Source organism: Ochotona princeps, chromosome 9 (genome assembly GCF_030435755.1).
Source record: "Ochotona princeps isolate mOchPri1 chromosome 9, mOchPri1.hap1, whole genome shotgun sequence".
NCBI classification, from domain to species: domain Eukaryota; kingdom Metazoa; phylum Chordata; class Mammalia; order Lagomorpha; family Ochotonidae; genus Ochotona; species Ochotona princeps.
Genome location: NC_080840.1, coordinates 30,715,989 through 30,736,390, shown reverse-complemented (window position 1 = coordinate 30,736,390; position 20,402 = coordinate 30,715,989). Strand labels below are relative to the sequence as shown.

At 40.9% G+C, this 20,402-nt stretch overlaps 1 protein-coding gene across 6 annotated transcripts in view; it reads right to left on the bottom strand.

The window, feature by feature from the left end:
* Nucleotides 1-20,402, bottom strand: part of UBR5 (ubiquitin protein ligase E3 component n-recognin 5) — a 137,387-nt gene that overhangs the window by 75,538 nt on the left and 41,447 nt on the right. For 3 of the 6 annotated variants that reach the window (XM_058668563.1, XM_058668566.1, XM_058668564.1), the window contains exons 2-9: nucleotides 20,146-20,190; nucleotides 19,707-19,788; nucleotides 19,197-19,273; nucleotides 17,804-17,923; nucleotides 6,852-7,041; nucleotides 6,504-6,663; nucleotides 5,810-5,959; nucleotides 3,827-4,038 (exon numbers count right to left, since the gene is read on the bottom strand). In XM_058668563.1, the coding sequence (XP_058524546.1) occupies nucleotides 3,827-4,038; nucleotides 5,810-5,959; nucleotides 6,504-6,663; nucleotides 6,852-7,041; nucleotides 17,804-17,923; nucleotides 19,197-19,273; nucleotides 19,707-19,788; nucleotides 20,146-20,190 (1,036 nt within the window). The remainder of the gene's footprint in view (nucleotides 1-3,826; nucleotides 4,039-5,809; nucleotides 5,960-6,503; nucleotides 6,664-6,851; nucleotides 7,042-17,803; nucleotides 17,924-19,196; nucleotides 19,274-19,706; nucleotides 19,789-20,145; nucleotides 20,191-20,402) is intronic. The other 3 variants (XM_058668565.1, XM_058668568.1, XM_058668567.1) reach the window with 2 other exon arrangements.

Genomic DNA, 20,402 nt, shown 5'->3' with positions numbered 1-20,402 from the left:
GTAGTGGTTAAGATCCTCCCTTTGGGCCCGGCGGCGTGGCATAGCGGCTAAAGTCCTCGCCTTGAACGCCCCGGGATCCCATATGGGCTCCGGTTCTAATCCCGGCAGCTCCACTTCCCATCCAGCTCCCTGCTTGTGGCCTGGGAAAGCAGTCGAGGACGGCCCAGTGCATTGGGACCCTGCACCCGCGTGGGAGACCTGGAAGAGGTTCCTGGTTCCCGACATCGGATCGGCGCGTACCGGCCTGTTGCGGCTCACTTGGGGAGTGAATCATCGGACGGAAGATCTTCCTCTCTGTCTCTCCTCCTCTCTGTATATCTGACTGTAATAAAATGAATAAATCTTTAAAAAAAAAAAAAAAAAGATCCTCCCTTTGCACACCTGGGATCCCATATGGGTGCCGGTTCTAATACTGGCAGTCCTGCTTTCCATCCAGCTCCCTGCTTGTGGCCTGGGAAAGCAGTTGAGGACGGCCCAAAGCACTGGGACCCTGCACCTGTGTGGGAGACCCAGAAGAAGCTCCTGACTCCTGGCTTCAGATTGGCTCAGCTCCAGCCATTGCGGCCGCTTGGGGAGTGAACCATCGGACAGAAGATCTTCCTCTCTGTCTCTCCTCCTCTCTGTATATATGACTTCGCAATAAAAACAAATAAATCTTTTTAAAAAAATTTCTGTGGCCCACAAAATACTAATTCTTACTAGAGAACCCATTGATCCTCTAAATAGGTGGTAAGAAAGTATGTATTAAAATCCGTTAACTCTCCCCCTTTACCTCAGATACAAGAAGGAAACAATATGGACATAATAGTCTTACCCACTTCCCTATAGCCCCTGAACCTTTTTACCATAATTAACTATGTAAAGATTGTCAATATAATAATAAAAAAAATCCGCTAACTCATTAACAGAATTCCTTGTGTATCCCAACAAGAGGTATGATGAAAAATACAGACTTTCACCAGTTAAAATCACTAAGCAATGATTTAATTCATTTGCAAAATTAAGCTGGAATGCATTTTTTTGATCCCTTCCCAAAAATGATACTAGACCCTAATATTTAAAATGATATCATAAGAAAATATTTGAGCCTTCCTGTTTTCACTGCTGAATCTGCAATAAGCTTGCCATAAGAAAAAACATAAAGTTTCCTCATTATAACAACAAATGGGTCAAAGCTAAGCTGTAAGATTTTAGGAAGCTATGAAACTCAGCTGCCATCTAGGAGCCTAATATAAAGATGATATAGAGAAACATTAACTGGAAAACTAAACAGCTGGCAACATTTTTTAAAAAATCAAACCTCAGTAAAGAATACAGAAATCCACTTTTCAAAGAAAAATACTGGAGCCCACATTGTGGTGAAGTAACTGAAGACACTGCCCACAGTGCCAGCACCCTTTATGAGCACCAGCTTAAACCCCGCTGCTCACTTCTGATCCAGCTCACTGGCAGGCCTGGCGTAGTGACTCAGTTGGCTAATCCTCACCCTTCAAGTGCCGGGGTTACACATGGGTGCCAGTGTGTGTACCAGCTACTCTACTTCCCATCCAGCTCCTGCTTGTGGCCTAGGAAAGCAGTCGAGGACGGCCCAAAGCCTTGGGACCCTGCACCTGTGTGAGAGACCCAGAAGAGGCTTCGGGCTCCAGGCTTCATATCATCAGCTCAGCCCCGGTCATTGCGATCACTTGGGGAGTGAATCAATGGACGGAAGATCTTCTCTTCTCTTCTCTTTTCTTCTCTTCTCTTCTCTTCTCTTCTTTCTTTCTTTCTCTTTCTTTCTCTCTCTCTCTCCTCCCCTCTGTATATCTGACTTACCAATAAGTAAATAAATCTTTATAAAAATAAAAAAATGAGGGGCAACCACTGTGATATAATAGGTGAAGCTGCTACCTGTGATGCCAGCACCCCATTAGAGCACCAGTTTACCTGCAAAAGGCTCCACTTCTGATCCAGCTCCCTGTTAATGGCTGGAGAGAAGTAGCAGCAGGTGATTCAGCTGCTTGGATCCCCCATCTACATGGAAGGGCCGGCCCCCAAGCTGTTCTTGTCTACTGACTTTGGAACAGACAGTCATTTCGAGAATGAATCAGCAGACAGAGGATGTCGGGGTGTGTGTGTGTGTGTGTGTGTGTGTGTGTGTGTACGTGCTTAACTGTGCCTTTCATAAATAATTCTAAAAAATAAAATGAAACATAATCCATGAGTCCTCTAATACTTTTGCAAACATCACAGGCACAGCTCTAACAAGATCTAAGCAAACCCCTAAAAAAGTGAAAACTCAAAGGTATAAACCATTCTGAAGCAAAAAGTAGAACTTGGGGTATTTCTAGTTTAATGGAAATAGTAGAACACAACTCAGAGTTTGGCAGCTACCAACAACCTTTTGATTCCAAAGAGACTAATTAAAGTTCATGTTCCTCCTGCATTCAAGCGTTCCACAAACTGAATGCAGAGGAAATCAGCTACATCAAGACACACAATAACTCTGGAAACATAATTTGAGAAATTTAAATATTTTCTTTCCATTATCCCAAATTCAAATTCAAACAGATATCCTTATCAAACTCTCTCCGTAATCAACCTTAAAGTTTTCAACTTTTAGTTTCTATCTGCTTACCATGAATTTCTACCCATTTAGCTCCAAAGAAACAAAAAAATACTCAGTTTTTTTTAAAAATCAAAACCAGCTTCCAACTTTTAGCGTATCTCTGCTTACCAAGAATTTCTTAGCCATCTAGCTCCAAAGAAAAAACTTCTGTTTTTAAAGAATCAAAAGGACAGTGTCTTACAAATCTTTGAAAACGAGCTTACCAATTACCTAAGGCAATGATGAAACACATATACCATCAACAGGCTATATCACCCTCAACGGTGATGGTGGACTTTCATTAAAACACTGAAATCCACTTATTCCGGTTGCTGCTTGCTAAAATTCAACCATTTTTATTTCTCAGAAGTAGAGCCCAACTCCCCAATCAACCACTGGTCAGTTGGCTTTTTGTCTCCCCATAAGAATCACAGCAAAAGATCTATCAGAATTCACCGTCACTAGTGGACAGCTAACTATCAAACAAAAATCCCCAATCTAGTCTTGATATCCACACTATATCAAAGACCACACACTTGTCCCGCCAAAACTCGGGTCGACCCAACATTTCAAATGTTACCACAATGAACTCGTACCAAGGAATCTAAGTTAGTAAAGTCATTAAGACAGAAATTAAGTCCTGAAAGAAATGTTAATCCATTATTTACAATTAAGATTCGTTTCTCTCATTTATCGCATTAAGCAGGGGGAAACACCCACTAATGAACATATTTTACTAAGACGACTCATATAAAGTCAATGAAAGATGCCTTACTTATAATTCTCTTAGAATAATATCACTATTATGTATTTCTGTCTTTTTCTTTTTCTGAATGAGTGCATATCCATTTGTGAAGACACAATGCAACATGCATCCCGACTTCAAAAAAAATGCACTCCCAGTGAAAGTGTTGGACATATGAAGACAATGGGATGATGGACTGTCTGACATTGTCTGTACCAGCAATGTCAGCACACATAAACAGCAGACTGATGGAACTGTAACTCCTTATGAAGGAATGTACTGTTGTGACAATATGGGGAAAATCAGTCAGGGGGTGGGAGGCAGAAGGAGGAGAATCCCAGACTATACAGACTTGTACATAAAATTCAAAATTTAGAAAAAAAATTTTTTTTTTAAAAATCTGAATAAACAAGAGCAAAACTTTAAGGGAAGAAAAAGAAGAAACTTGTTATGAACTCATTTAAGTGGAAGGGGTGTGAATTTTTTCCAAATACCTTATCTGGCCACCACTGCAAATCTTCTCCTAGTGTTACAGGACTTTGAACAGGTGTGTTCTTCTTATCCAAACAGGGCTCTCCGTCCTTGCTGGTAGAGCCCCTCTCATTATCAAATGAGGCTCCATCAAGCCACCTTCGTTCACGTAAACGTAAAACGGACTCACGTTCACGCAACAGCTCAGAGTCTCTCTCTAAGGGAAGAAGGAGAACTGGTATGCAATTGGGTCACACCAGTGGGATAAAAGTAAGCCACTCTCTAGTAAAGACCCTTCAGGATGCAACTCACAGTAGTTTATCTACTCACAAATGTATGCAAATGTGCATCTAACAAGGCTGACATGCAACACCCAAAACATTAATCCCTTTAAACTTTAAACTAGCATTTAAAAAACTATGTAGAGGTAGATCGGTGTATGTTAAAACTGTATTTTTTAGAGAACTGCTTTATTTTTATTGAATTTGGGAGTTTTTAAATGGAGCTTAAAATTTTTGAATTTCATTGAAATGTTTATATTAAGACTTTTTCTTTATACTTCAGAAAATGTGCAGACATTACAATGTTTTTTTTTTACAATTTTCAATACATAAATGCATTAGGATTCTTCAAAAAGTTCACAGAAGAATTTTAAAATAATGTGCATTTCCCATGAACTTTTGAAGCAATCCAAAAAGAGTACCTGCTACAAAGTATGAAGGTTAAGGGCAAAAACTCCATACACAGAAACAGAAATGCAGAAAGATCAAAGCAAAAATCCATTAATGTACACTAATTGTAAGATTGTTCCTGAGACCTGTATTAGGGTAATTTTATATGTAGGATTTCCATACATGTGTCATTTAAAAAATTGTAACGAATCACAAACAGGTATTGCTTATTTTCCTTAAGAATCTAACAATTTTCCTACCAAAATGCTTTTCCTACAATTGTCTTATAAACTATCTACAGCCATTTTTTTTTACTCTGTTCATACATAATTTTTCAATAAAAAAAAATCTAACTAAACTTTCCATGACTGAGATACTAAGGCACAGAGGCAATATTTAGGTGACACATATGAAACAGCCACATTTGGAAGTCAAAGGAAAAGTACAAGGATCAACCATTTCAAATAGTTCAAGTTGAAAATCACAAGTACACAAACATTTTAGGAAAGAAAAAGGAAGCTACTTGTGTTAAATTCTGAACATCTGAAAATGCAATACTAGGTAAATTTGAAGTAGCTAAGTATGCTTTCACTTCACAATTTTTACACATAACTCAGTATGTTGAGAACATTAACAGATTCATTATTTTAAAGCTGCTTTTTACTTTATGATTTAAAGTACTCTGCATTATCTGTAAGGCTTAATTTAACATGTTTTCCAGTGATCAGAAAGTACAGATGATTTTGAATAAAACTATCTCATATTCTGGAAAGTGAAAAACACTGACTTAAAGTAAGGTGGCAAATTAAACTATATACACACCTATCCAGAAAGACTGGTTTTAATGGCTTTTTTCTACTATATAGTACCCTGCGAACTTCTTCTTTATAGGATTTTAAGCTTTTGAAAATAACATTTTAAGAAGCTCATGGGGCCAACATCACTCTAGTAGTTTTATTCCATTTGCTTCTAATCAGAATAGAAAACAAAAAAACTCAATTTTTGTTTTAATGAAACTAATGAGACTTGTTTTCAGAATGCTGCATGTCACTATAAATTAGAATTCCACTTTTAGCTCAGATTCCATATTCCTAATTAAAAACACAGCTTAATAAATCATAAGCCTTGATTATGCATCTATTCCACAATGTGAATAACATAATTTATAAAATATTATTGTGGCTCTTCAAAATTAAGAACAAGTTTTAATGCCAAAGCATCCCAAAACACAAGTAATGACTTTATTACTGCACTGTAGACATTCAAATACAGTGAATTTACCACTATCTTTCCATTCAGCCAGCCTCTGGTCAAAAGAAATAAATACAAAATTACCTCGAGATGATCCTAGCCTGGAAAGTGATGAACGACGAAAAGAAGGGTAACCAAAATAGCTAATGTCTTCAGAAAACATGGCATCTGCGTCAATAATGACACTTGGGTGGGCGGAATGAATGTCAGCATCAAGAAGAGACATAAGATCCTCTACAAACAAACACATAAATGTAAACAACCCAGCTACGAAGAGAATACATTTGTAGAGCGAGGGAAGACCTCAAAAAATTGTAACACAATGAAGTCAGAGACTGATATTACACATAGTAAAAAAGCAACAACTACTTCGGGAATAAAATTAACATACATCTTAAGGAACCACAAATTATTGCCAGGGCTACTTATTAAACTTAACAGTGATGGTAAGAAAACATTCCCATTCAAGTTGTACTACTTGTGACATCATAGAGATAGCAGTCAAAACTCTAAACACAGCTGGGAAATTAGGTGTTTTCAGGAACCAGGACATGAAAACACAGCAGCGTGTCCCTCACTGACACAGCCAGGTGTTTACCGGCACATAGAGTAAAACCATTTCTTCAATTTTCCTTAAATGAAACTTTACATTTCAATCAAGCAATTCCAGAGTGAGAGTATCTACCACTTTAGAAACAGTAGTCAGAACCTCAAGAGCACATTAGAGTGCTTTCTGCAGTCCATAAATGAGAAACACCACTGAGGGGGATTCACCAACCTCCAGGCAAGTAAGATTCACTGGCCGTATCATCCCCGTCATCTCCATCCTCATCATCCCGGCTAAGCAGATTATTTACAGCAAGATTTACATCAAGATTTGTTCGCTGAAGTTCTCGAATAATGACACTTCTGGATTTCCCTTGCAAAACAACTTGGGCCTGCAATGAAAAAGCAAAGAATCATACTATGTTCATTTTCTATCAAGTAAATTAAAAAAACACTTTCCAGGATCAAGATAGAGCATCCGTATCGCCCAATTCATGGTCTGAGTCATGACTCAGCCAATCCAACCAAGCCTCCCCGTCCCAAGTACTGTCCGACAGTAGGTATTCCGCAGGCACCGTACCTGTGAGATCAGCTCCTCAGGAATGACGGATGCAGGGATGACTGGCTGAGGCTGGCTGCCCAAAAGCCCGGACCCTCGGTCCCGCCCTGTGCGGATGACCCGCGTCTGTCGGCGGGAATCTCGAGCTCCAGCCGAGGAGCGGCCGGAGGATCCTCCACCACTTCCTCCCACTCCAGAACTCCAGCGGCTTCTAGAGAGCAAAGGATTTAAGAAATTCGGCATTTTAAACAATCATTCTGGGCAAGATCACTTCAGAATTCATGTTCACGCTTTTGAGCTAAGATAAAGTTGACATACCTACTTTACAGTTGGGTTTTGACAAAAGGGAAATCAGCTCAAGGTTTAAAACAACATTGTCTCAATTTTTAAATGCAGAAGTACAGAGCACTTCTTAGAAACATAAACAGCACACTTTAAAATATAAACACATCTAACTTTTGCATGGTAGGTCTCATCAGACTTACCAACATTCTTCTGCTACATGATACAAAAAAAGCAAAATTCAGAGCTCCCAACTCAAAAACTGTTAGAATAAAACATTCATCTCCAACTACTTGAATAACATTTATTATCATTAACCACTTTCGTCAAAGGGAAACTACTACTTTAAAAAACACTATGAGTTTTTCTTAACTATGAACTAATATGCAAAAGGAATGAATGACATCACCATCTTCTGGCCCCAAAACCCTTCAAAATCAACTGGATACCCACCCATAAAGCAACTACTTTTCTCCAATCAATCACCCCTGCAAGAAAACAGTCACACAAATCACACCAGTCTTTTAAACTGGGACTGTCACCCTTCTCTCTAAAGGAAAACCATTCCTTAATTGATTAACCTAGAGAAAGGTATCTTGCTCCCAGCTTCCACAGTACTCCCTAAAAAGGCTGAAGCCTTTCAAGAGGCAATTGTAAGTGAAGTTAGTTTTGATTGTCTCCTCCTTTTTTATTCCTTAGAAAGCTTTGAAAGTAACAATTCTCAGGTCCAGTGGACATCTAAACAATCTAAAATCTTCTAAATCAGCTTCCTTTGTAACATGAGAAAAGCAAAATTGTGTCATACTTTTTGGAAGGCCTTCTGTACTTATTGACATACGTTAGCAATTCATTTTTCTGTGCTGGCTGTAATTATTATCTCAGAACCGCACAAGATAGTTCTGGTGAAGAACAGTATTGAGCACCTCCAGGGATGCAGTATGAAAACAGCAACAGATTTTTAGAAATGTCATGTTAAGAGACTAGTCACAGGACAGACGACAGACAAAGCGGCATCATCAAAGTACGCAACATGAACCAAAACAAAGAGGAAATCTGGAAAAAAATTCCCTTTATATATTATCAAAAAGAACAAGTTAGCAAAAGACAAAATATTACTTAAAAAAATTAAAGACAACACAATTAAGAAAACATGCTACAATAATATCTACATGGATTAGACTGGAAGACAGTATTATTAAAATGTTCAAATTACCTAAAACAATCTTCAAATTTAATAACCTCTATCAAAATCCCAATTTTTCTATTTTAAGAAATAAAAAAAATCATGCTAAAACTCACATGACATCCAAGCATATTTCAAAACAGCCATAACAATTTTGAAAAACAAAAAGTTGGAATATTAGCACTTCATAATTTCAAACATATAAAAGAGCAAAAGTAATTAGAACGGTGACACAGGCACAAACAGATACATGGAATCCAATACCGACTCCAGTAACAAACCCTTGCATATCCAGCCAAATGATCGCAAGCTGCTCAAACCACTCAATGAGAAAAAGGACTGCTCCTCCAACAAGTGGTGCTGGATCCACATGCAGAACAACAGAATTGGATCTTTTATTATATACAAACATTTAACTAAAAAGGCTCAAGGACATAAAATTATACAACTAGAAGAAAACATATAGGAAAAAACTTCATGACACACACAGGCAAGAAAAGCAAAAACAGACAAATAAGACTAATGAAATCTGAATATTTTTGTGCATGGAGCTTCTACTGTGGCACAGCACATTAAACTGCTACCTGGGACAGTGGCATTGAACCAGCTGCTCTACTTTTAATACAATTCTTTGCTAATGCATCAGCAAGGCAGTGGAGGATGGCCCAACCATTTAGACCCTTCAACACACTGAGGCAACCCCGATGGAGTTGCAGACTCATGGTACCGACCTGGACCAGCTCTGGCCTTTGCAGTCATTTAGAGAGCAACCAGCACATAAAAGATCTTTCCCTCCCTCTATGCATTTCAATTAAAATAAATATTTAAAAGAAGTTTTATGTACATGCGTGAAAGGACAGAACAGAAAGAAAGGCGGTGAAGCCCCGAGTGTTTCTGTGTTGGTGAATGTTGAGTACAGGGGCAGTAGCAGCTGCCATTTTAAGGGAGCTGGTCCTTACTTTCGCAGGGGTAATCCAGAGCGGCAGTCCTGCTCTCCCGTGCCAGCTGTTTAAATTCCACTATTTCTTCTAGATTCACTAGCAGCACTTGGAGCCCAATATTCAGGCTGCGCAGTACCACAGCCTGGTCCTAGGGCTTCAGCTGTATCAATAGTAGTGGCAGCATCTGAGGCAACCTTAGCAGCAGTCACCCCTTCTGGCATACAAACAGCAGAGAGACCCAAAAACCCGCACAGCTGTTTAGAGAAAATGGCAGATAATACTGATATTGAAGCGATGCCTGAAGCTCCCTCCAAGAATGGCAAGGTGTGTGACAGAAGTGGCATCAAGCTCTTACAGCCTCAACCCTCGAAAGGAAATGGGCAAAGATCTCAGGAATTGGTCACAGGAATGGATTGCGGCTGGCTGCTAGCACGGCCACATGGGGCTTAAGCAGACATAGTCATGGCACTGATGAAAGGGACCATAGCTCAAGGAATAAGTCTCAAGAAAGGACTTCCTTTCTGTTTTATAGATTTCATTTAACCACTGAAACATTGTAAAGCTGAAGAACGTATAAACTAAACAAGAAAATAAAATTTGATATGTTAATGTGAAAAAAAAGGAAAAGGAAATCTAAGAGAAGAAAATGCTGGCAACATGTCAAACAGCTAATATCCAAACGTACAGACAAGACAGCGCCAACAACTGACCTGGTCAGAAAATGAACTAAGGACTTAAACATTCTCCAAAGCTGATATGCAAATAATAAAACTAGCATGAAGTCCTTCAAAAGTTCACAGAAAACATGCATCCTGAAAAAACCTTTTAAATTTTCATACCAACTTCCTCTTAATTCCATTTCTACATTAACTTTAAAAAGTCTCATAAGAAAAGATGCTCGGGTCGGGTGCAATAACGTACTGGTTAAGGTCCTCGCCTTGCACGCACCAGGATCCCATAAGGGTGCCGGTTCTAATCCCGGCAACCCCGCTTTCCATCCAGCTCCCTGCTTGTGGCCTGGGAAAGCAGTCGAGGATGGCCTAAAGCCTTGGGACCCTGCACCCGCGTGGGAGACCCGGAAGAAGCTCCTTGCTCCTGGCTTCAGATCAGCGCAGCACCGACCACTGCGGTCACTTGGGGAGTAAACCATCAGACGGAAGATCTTCCTCTCTGTCTCACCTCCTCTCTGTATATCTGACTTTTCAATAAAAATAAATAAGTCCTTAAAAAAAATGCTTAACATCAAAAACCCACAATGAAATAAACCTGAAATCCTTTAGGATGGCTATAGAGAAGCAGCAACTATATAGAAATTTGGAACCATGGTTCACTCTCAGTAGGATTTTCAAATTTATAGAGGCACTATATTAAACAATCTAGAAGTTTTTTAAAATACTCAAAGTAGAACTACCACATGATTTAACAAATGTACTTCTGGGTGCCCAAGAATATTTCCGTGTTCATGGAACACAGAATTAAAAGACAAATTTTAGTTCAAAAATTTTTGTGAAATGCAGTTTTTTCATAACACATTTTCCATAGACCTTCAGTTTAAAGATTCCTTTTAGGCATGGACTTTGCAACAAAACAAACATTTTAATTCCATTTTTCATGAACACCCTGAAGTATCTTCACATAAACAAAAGTATCATAACTAAGAACCCAAAGATATGTTTTACAGATTTATTTATTTGAAAGGCAGAGTTAAGGAGAGGGAGGAGAGGAAGAGGGAGGAAGAGAGCGAGCTAACCATAGGGATAAGGGAGGGCCAAGGCACCAAGCAGCTGAGTCATCCGCTGTTATTTTCCCAGGTGCAGGACTGGAAGGGATGGGAACTGGAGTAGCTAGGATCATGTTCATATTGGATGTTCTTGCTGTATGAGGAACAGGTGTCTTGACACCTGTCCACCAGACCCTCTGCACCAGAACACTAGCACTCCGGCATACCCATGTGCACAGCAGCACTGCTCACTGCAAAGCAGTACAAGCAGCACAACCCAATACTGAATCAAAGATTTCAGTTTTTTCAAAGGAATGTATAAATGTATAACAGAACATTATTCTGCCAAAAGGAGAAAATATCTTCACATATCATAGCATGAATACATCTGAGAATATTATGTAACTGAAATAAACCAGTCAAAGAAAAGACAAATACTAAATTCCAATTATATGAGGAATCTTAAGTGGTCAAATTCACAGAATCAGATATTAGGATGGTGGCTCCCAGGACCTAAGTGGCAGGGAGAAAGGGAGACTTCTGTCCAGGAGGTACAGTTTCACATCTACAAGATGAAAACACTCTGAATATTCTTAACACCACTGAAATGTATGAAGTTAAAACGATAAACTGTGTATTTTGCTACAAAACTTGAGTTTTAAAGGTACAGTATAAAAAGATTTCATCTTACCAAAGGCAACACCATTCTATAAAATAGACATGCTTAAGGTATACATATGAAGACAATTACGCAACAGAAAGTAACAGCATGAAAGAAACACATAAAGAGGCATTAAACTAACTATCAGGTCAGAATTTATCTTGTTAGTTTCATGTAAGTTCTACACTAGGTTCGTTCAGGTGGAACCACTCTTCGGAATGCCTGAACTTTCAAAACTTTAATACAGCACTTCAACTTGAAAACAGAGAAAATCAAATGAAGCATCATATAAGAAGAAAACTGAGATGACCACAGTTTCCATGGGCCACACAGTCAGTTTAAGACTATTTTCTGAGCTTAACTATTTATTTTAGTGAAAAATACACCAGGCCCAGTATGGTAGCCTGGTGGCTGAAGTCGTCGTATTGCACAAGCCAGGATCCCATATGGGCGCCAGTTTGTATCCTAGCTGCTCCACTCCCCTTCCAGCTCCCTGCTCGTGGCCTGGGAAAGCAGTTGAGGATGGCCCAAGGCCTTCGCCCCGATCCACGTACGAAGGTCCCTGGCTCCTGGCTTCAGATTGGCTCAGCTCCTGCCATTGTGGTCACTTAGGAAGTGAATCAGTGGATGGAGGGTCTTTGTCTCTCCTTCCCTCTTTGTATCTGATTTTCCAATAAAAATAAATCAATCTTTAAAAAAAATATACATGTGGACAATGAATTATATGGTCAACATAGATAAAAGTGAACAACATGACAATTCCACCAAAGCATGTGTGTCATTTTTGCCCCCCAAGCAAGTAATACTGGAAACCTGCCCAGGTACAAGAATATTATCCAAGTAACATGTCTATTCCTGGACAGACCTTTCAGGTACACAAGTTCAGCTTCCATCAGAGATGTATGAATTGCAGCCAAGATAACACAGCACAGGGGAAAATACCTGCATATCAAAAACATTCAAATTCCTTTCTTTGAGATCCACTTGTTTTAATCCATTACAAAACCACTGGCTGTCATCTTGCAATCTATGCTATACAAATCTAAAACGAATTTAGTTGGAAGAAAATTGCCAAAATAACCCTGGCTTTGTCCAGTTGATTCTTAGCATAAAACACATCACCTTTTCCCATTCACCTTCTATGCAACATTTTTCCTACATTTTTCCTACAAGAATTCACACCACCTATGATTCTCCATACATGAAAATCCTTTTAACTACGAAAATTCATGTGTTAAATACATAACATTAACAGAGGCTTACTAGTAGTCACAAAAGACAATTTCTGCAACCAGTGATTCTTTTTAAGTTGCAACCCTGGGACCAGTACCATGGCACTACATGCTAAACTGCCAGCTGTGAAGCCAGTTTCAAGTTGCAGCTGTTCCACTTCCAATCCAGCTTCCAGTTAATGACCTGGGAAAACAGCAGACAGCCAAATGTGTGGGCCCAGTCACTCCCATAGACGACTGGATGAAGCTCCTGGTTTCCGCTTTCAGGCTGGCCCCTCCACAGCTATTGTGAGCATTTGGGAAGTGAACTCAATGTGCTTTTTTCTTTCTCTAACTCAAGTAAACAAATTAAAAAGAAAATGACCAAAATAAATCTAGGGACACCATGAGCAGTAATTCACATAAAGGGTTATAAGCCAGAGAAGAGAACAAATATCCATTGAAGACTATAATAACATAAATGATGCAATACAATAATAAAATGGAATACAAGAATTACAAATGAAAGACAAAGATTTTCCTGAAAAATTCCAATCAATAGGTAGAAAATAAAGCTTTGGGCCCAGCACGATGGCTCAGGGGAGTCAAATCTTTGTCTTCCAAGTGCCTGGATCCCATTTGGGTGCCGGTTCTAATCCCGTCAGCCCTGCTTCCCATCCAGCTCCCCGCTTATGACCTGGGAAAGCAGTGGAAGACAGCCCAAAGCCTTGGGATCCTGCACACACATGGGAGACCTAGAACAATCTCCTGACTCCTGGCTTTGAATTGGCTCAGCTCCAATCACTGCAGCCAATTTGGGTGTGAACCAGTGGATGGAAGCACTTTCTCTGTCTCTCCTCTCTGTAAATCTGCCTTTCCAATGAAAACATTTAAAAAAAATGTTAAAGTCAGTGAGAAATAGGTCATCTCACACACACACACAGTTAGCTCCCCAAGAGAAAACATTAACCTTTCCATAAAGAACATCAACTTGAGTAAGTCATCAGAGGTAAGTTCATCTCCAGGAATGAGAGTCATTTCCTAGCCTAATTTGGACTCACTACAAAGGGCAGCTCATCACTGCTCTGGTCACCTTCCTTTAAGAATATTTGTTTAGGGCTCGGCAGCATGGCCTAGCAGCTAAAGTCCTCGCCTTGAAAGCCCCGGGATCCCATATGGGCGCCGGTTCTAATCCCGGCAGCTCCACTTCCCATCCAGCTCCCTGCTTGTGGCCTGGGAAAGCAGTCGAGGACAGCCCAAAGCTTTGGGACCCTGCACCTGTGTGGGAGACCCAGAAGAGGTTCCTGGTTCCCGGCATTGGATCGGCGCGCACCGGCCCGTTGCGGCTCACTTGGGGAGTGAATCATCGGATGGAAGATCTTCCTCTCTGTCTCTCCTCCTCTCTGTATATCCGGCTTTCCAATAATAATAAAATCTTTAAAAAAAAAAAGAATATTTGTTTAACAAGCAGAGTGACACACAAAGAAAGAGGAAGACAAAGCTGTCTTCCATCTGCCTGCCCTCTATCCAAATGCCCACAATGGGTAGGACTAGGGCCCAAGAACCACATTAGGGGTCCCCCAAGTAGATGACAAAAGCCCAAGTACTTGGGCCATCATCCACTCTTTTCCCAAAGTGGCCTGGAAGGGAGGGCAGCTGGTACTCAATGTGGAATGTCAACACCACCTGCAGCAAAATGCATCATGTAAGTTTAATCAGGAGAAATCAACAGAGACACCCAAACATTCTACTAAAGAGAGAGCAGTTTTTCAAACATGTCAGGTTTGGGAAAAATAAATAAGAAGTAAAGAACTGTCCCAAATTAAAGCAGACCTAAGAAACATGACAACTAAATACAAGTGCAACCCTGCACTGGTTCTGGACCAAAAGCAGAGGCTCAGAGGCACCACTGGTGGAGTGGGAATAACCTCTGCAGATGATGCAATGATCAGTGTTCAATTCTTTGAATAATATAGCTACAAAAGATATTAACATTTCAGAAAGGGGAGTGGAATAGAAATTCTAATATTTTTTAACTTTTTTAGAAGCTTGATTACTTCAAAACAGGGATCTGGATTTAAAAGCAAATAAATAAATAACAGGGTCTGGCATCATGGCAGAGCAGGTAAAACTGCTACCTGCAAAGCCACCAGCTGAGTCCTGGTTGCTCCTCTTCTGATGAAGCTCCCTGCTAATGATCTAGTAAAAGCAGCAGAGGATGGTCTCCTGTAACCAACTAGGAGACCCGAATGAATCTCCTGGCATGAGCCGGCCCAGCCCTGGCTATTCCTGCCCTCTGGCGGTGAACCAGCAGATGGAAGGTGGCACGCACACTCTTGTGCATAAACAAACAGAACATTCTCAGATATCAATTTTTTTTAAGATTTATTTTATTTTCATTGCAAAGTCAGATATACAGCGAGGAGAGACAAAGAGGAAGATCTTCCGTCCAATGGTTCACTCCCCAAGTGAGCCACAACGGCTGGTGTGCGCTGATCCGAAGACAGGAGCCAGGAACTTCCTCCATGTCTTCCACATGGATGCAGGGTCCCAAAGCATTTTTTGGGCCATCCTCGACTGCGTTCCCAGGCCACAAGCAGGGAGCTGGATGGGAAGTGGAGCTGCCAGATTTAGAACCGGAGCCCATATGGGATCTGGGCGCGTTCAAGATGAGGACTTTAGCCGGTAGGCCACGGCACTGGGCCCTCAGATACCAATCTTAAACTCAACTTTCATCTATTAATTCACCATGTTCCAAAAAAACTCCTATTGCCTTGGTTATATTTTGATATCATTTAATTGCTTCTAGCTATATTCCTCTAACATCCTTTACTTGGATTCATTAACAAGGTTATTTCCAGAAAATCTAGCCATTTGAGAATTAAAGTATAAAATGAATAAAAACATCTGGCATGGAGTTCACATATGGTTTTTTTAAAGATTTATTTGTTTTATTGGAAAGGCGGATATACATAGAAGAGGAGAGACAGAGAGGAAGATCTCCCGTCCGATGATTCACTCCCCAAGTGAGCCGCATCGGCCGGTGCGCGCCGATCCAAAGCCAGAAACCAGGAACCTCCTTCTGGGTCTCCCACACGGGTGCAGGGTCCCAAAGCTTTGGGCCGTCCTCGACTGCTTTCCCAGGCCACAAGCAGGAAGCTGGATGGGAAGTGGAGCTGCCGGGATTAGAACCGGCGCCCATATGGGATCCCGGGGCTTTCAAGGCGAGGACTTTAGCTGCTAGGCCACGGCGCCAGGCCCCGCATATGGTCTCTTTAGCTTGAAAATATATAACCTTTATATCATTAGGGGAGTTCAGCATCTAGTTGAAGCAAACACTGAAACAACCATTGTGTTGTAGCAGGTTAAGACACTACCTATGATGATGGTGTTTCTGTTCTAATCCCAGCTGCTCCACTTCCACCCCAGTTCCCTGCTGGTGTTCTGGAAAAGCAGTGGAGGATGGAAGGCACAAGCACTGGAGCCCCTGCCAGCCCTGTAGCAGACCCAGATGAAGCACCTGGCTCCAGGTCTCAGCCCCAATCAGCCCTGGCTGGGATCAGTTAGAGTGTACCAGCTGAGAGACTTCTCTTTCATTTCTTCCGCTAAATCTGCCTTTCAAACAAATTAATTTTAAAAGCACACATTTTATAAAAACACTTAAAAAGTAAAAATAATTTGATTAAAAGCTACACGGTTTGTTAACTCAGTTTACAAACCTCATCAACTCAGAAACAACTGCTAAATTTGAAGAAAGCTTGCAATTGGGTCCAGCGGCGTGGCCTAGCGGCTAAAGTCCTCGCCTTGAAAGCCCCGGGATCCCATATGGACGCCAGTTCTAATCCCGGCAGCTCCACTTCCCATCCAGCTTCCTGCTTGTGGCCTGGGAAAGCAGTTGAGGACGGCCCAATGTATTGGGACCCTGCACCCGCGTGGAAGACCCGGAAGAGGTTCCTGGTTCCCAGCTTTGGATATCGGCGCGCACCGGCCCGTTGCGGCTCACTTGGGGAGTGAATCATCGGATGGAAGATCTTCCTCTCTGTCTCTCCTCCTCTCTGTATATCTGGCTGTGATAAAATGAATAAATCTTTAAAAAAAAAAAAAAAGAAAGCTTGCAATTTTTTAACACTGTTACATTTGAAGAGACCAAAGACCACTGTTAAGTTTGAAGAGACCAAAATACCAAAGTATTTCCAAAGATGGAAATACTTAAAAAGTATTAAATGACATAAATGCCAAGATAAGAGACATGATAAATATATACATATTTTTAAGTTTATTTATTTATTCAAAAAGCAGAGTGACCCAAAGCAGAGAGACAGGTGACAAAGAGAGATCTCCCAGTTGCCAGTTCACTCCCCAAACAGCCACAACAGTGGCTGGAACTCCACTCCAGCTTCACACATGGTTGGCAGATCCCCAAGCCTTGTGCAATCTGCCGCTGCTGCTTCCCCAGCACCGGAGAACGGACTGGATGCGAAGTGGAGCAGCTCAAACTAAAACCAGCACCCATGAGCAATGCCACGGTACTGGCCCCAACACATTTTCATTATTTTTCTTTTTTCAGAGATAAAGAGATATGTGCGTTCCTATTTGCTGCTTCACCCACCAAATGCCCACAACCTAAGACCAGGAACTCAAGCCAGGTTTTCCCCACAGGCAGCTGTGGCTTCGCCTACTGTGTGTGCACATCAGGAAGCTGAGGTGAGGGAGTGGAGGGAGGACTCGGGCATCCAGCCTAGCTAGCTGCTGGCTCAAGCAGCTCCTTCCACACATAGCTCAAAGTCCAAGCATCAGGGTGAGCTGCAGTGAGGCCATGAGGGTGACTGTGCTCCCGGCAGTTCCCGGTGAGCACCCAGACCTCCCTGCCCAGAGTGCACTTGAACTTCCTCGCCCAAGGCCTGGGGGACCTGAGGAGCAGTCTCAGCACAAGCACTCACACAACAGCACGGAGCAGTCGGCGGCCGAGACTTACCCCAGGGTGCTGCCTGCCAACCTGCCCAGGGTCTCCGAGCCTGAGAGGAACCACGGGGAGTCGCTGGTCCTCCCAGGCCTGGAAGTCCTCCCTGCCCCTGAGGTGCTGTTCAGCTTGGACCTGAGGAAAAACAAGAGGTGAAATCATCACCAACAGCACCAGCCTGCTTCGAAACAAACCTGGAGCTTCAGGTCGGACAGCTGGGGGCTTATCTAACAGCAAAAGCAACCAACTCCGAGCGCAGCAACTCCTGCATTACTCCCTACTGCATTTATCCTTCACATCCAGGGACAAGCCTGACAGTTGTGCCTCGCAATAAGCCAGCGTTCCTTCCTGGGGCAAAGCATTTTCACACTTCAGCTGCAAATAAGTGTTAAAAACAGTACCATTTTTTTCTTTACCTTTTTAAAAATTAATCACATTTCCCTTAAAAAAAAGAGCCATCTGAAATTTGTCAGTCACTTCTGAGCATTCATTTTTACATAAGTTTTAAAGATCAAAAAGACTCAACTTTTTTTAAAGTAGGCATCAGTTTTTAATTCAATCAGTCCATTTAGTCACACACTGATTCCGATTATGATATTGAGTTTGGGCTTTGTTTCTGTCTTTTTTTAGGGGGAGGGATTCTTAGAAACACTAAATGTTGGAAAAACAGATCTTTGACCCATCAGTTCACTTCCCAAATACCATAAAAGGACTAGATCAGGAGCCAGGAGGTCGACCCAGGTCTCCCACATGGGTGACAGGGGCCCAAAGAATTTGGACCACCATCTACCACTTTTTGGTATATTAGCAGGCGGCTAGATTAGAAATAAAGCAGCTGGGACTTTTGACACAAGATGTTAGCATCAGAAGGTCAGCTGCCAGTGACAAAAATTTTTTTCTTTTTTAAAGATTTATTTATTTTTATTGCAAAGTCAGATATACAGAGAGGAGGAGAGACAGAGAGGAAGATCTTCCATCCAATGATTCACTCCCTAAGTGACTGTAATGGCCAGTGCAGCACCGATCCAAAACCAGGAGGCAGGAACTTTCCCCAGGTCTCCCACGTGGGTGCAAGGTCCCTGTGGTAGACCAGGAGGAAGCCCCGGGCTTTGGGATGGTCCCATCCTGGCTATTGTGGCTATCTGAGGAATGAATCCATGGATGGAAGATCTTTCTCCCTCAATCTCTCTGTGTCTCTTTCACTGTAATTTTGCCTTTCAAATAAAATCTTTTCTTTAAAGTCTGAAATAAAATTACATTTCACTCTATTTTAATCTTAATTTTCTGCAAATGTTTTTCATTATAAGCTACCAAAGCAAATAATCTTAGATATAACACATTCTTGGTTAAATATAATACATTCTAAGAGCAAAATACATGCTGTGTTAACCAAAAAAGGATGTCTTACCCATCATTATTATCAGGTTTACCCAATTCCAATCTGTCTGGCTGTACCGAAAAACCGATCCTACAAACTCTACCATCCTAAAATCAAAAGAAATAGATGAAGAAATAGATGATCACATTCCCAAAGCAAACACGGATATTAAAACATGATTTTATTCAACAGATTCTGAACCCTTCACTGTCAATTTAAAGACAACCAAAAAGGTCCCTTGCAGAAAGTACTCACAGCAGAGCTGAGGGAAGAGGACATACCCACATTGTCATCTTGCTCTGTGAGAACTCAGAGAAAAGACAGGTAACTTAGCCTCTTGGCTTTGCTACTGTCCAGTGTCAGACTCTAGGCAATCAACGAAGTTTTCCCTGAGCCAGAGAATTCACAATAGGAAGAGTACTAGGAGGTAAGCAAGGTAACCCTTGGAAGTAACTGTTCTCCTCCACGGTTATAAAAGAAGTAACGCACAACTGCATCGTAACTATTTTTTATTTTTCTACCTTAGAGCAAATAATTTACCTCAAGAAGAAAGGCAGCATGATTCGGTCCCACCACACACTGTTTAATAGTAGCCTGTTCCAACACATTCAAAGGGGGGTGGCTAGGGAACAAGAGGAAAGCAAAATTACATACCATCACTTTAAAAAGATTGAACTAAAAAAAAAATAGCTGGAAAAATCTATCTATAACTAGTTCTGACACATTTTAAAGCAAAAATTGAAAAACAAGAAAGAATTAGACTACCCTTATTAATCCTTATACTCCTGGTAGATTTTTAAAAATTCATCAAGATGAAAACTAAAATCCACATGAATCCAATCCATATAACATTGATTAAATAATTCCTAACCTGATCATCATCGTGTTCATCTTAATCCATAGGGTCATTGCCTAAATGAGTTATTTTCCTAGTAAGGTAAAATGCAGTTTTTTTGTCAGATTATGTCACAATTCTTACCTGTTTAAATTATATTTATTCAACTTCTCTGAGACTTCTCGTAACCTTTAAAAGCAAAACAGAATATTACTGTACAGGTATTTTGTAAATAAAATAGCCCCACAAAATGCCTCATTATTTTGATGACCTCCAATAGTATACAAGAAAACTGCAAGGAAAGAAATTTTTTTATATATTCTCTTCACTTTTGTACAAAAAAAGAAACACGCTGCCATTTTCTTTCCTTATCAAACACTCAAAATTTCAACAGTAGTAGC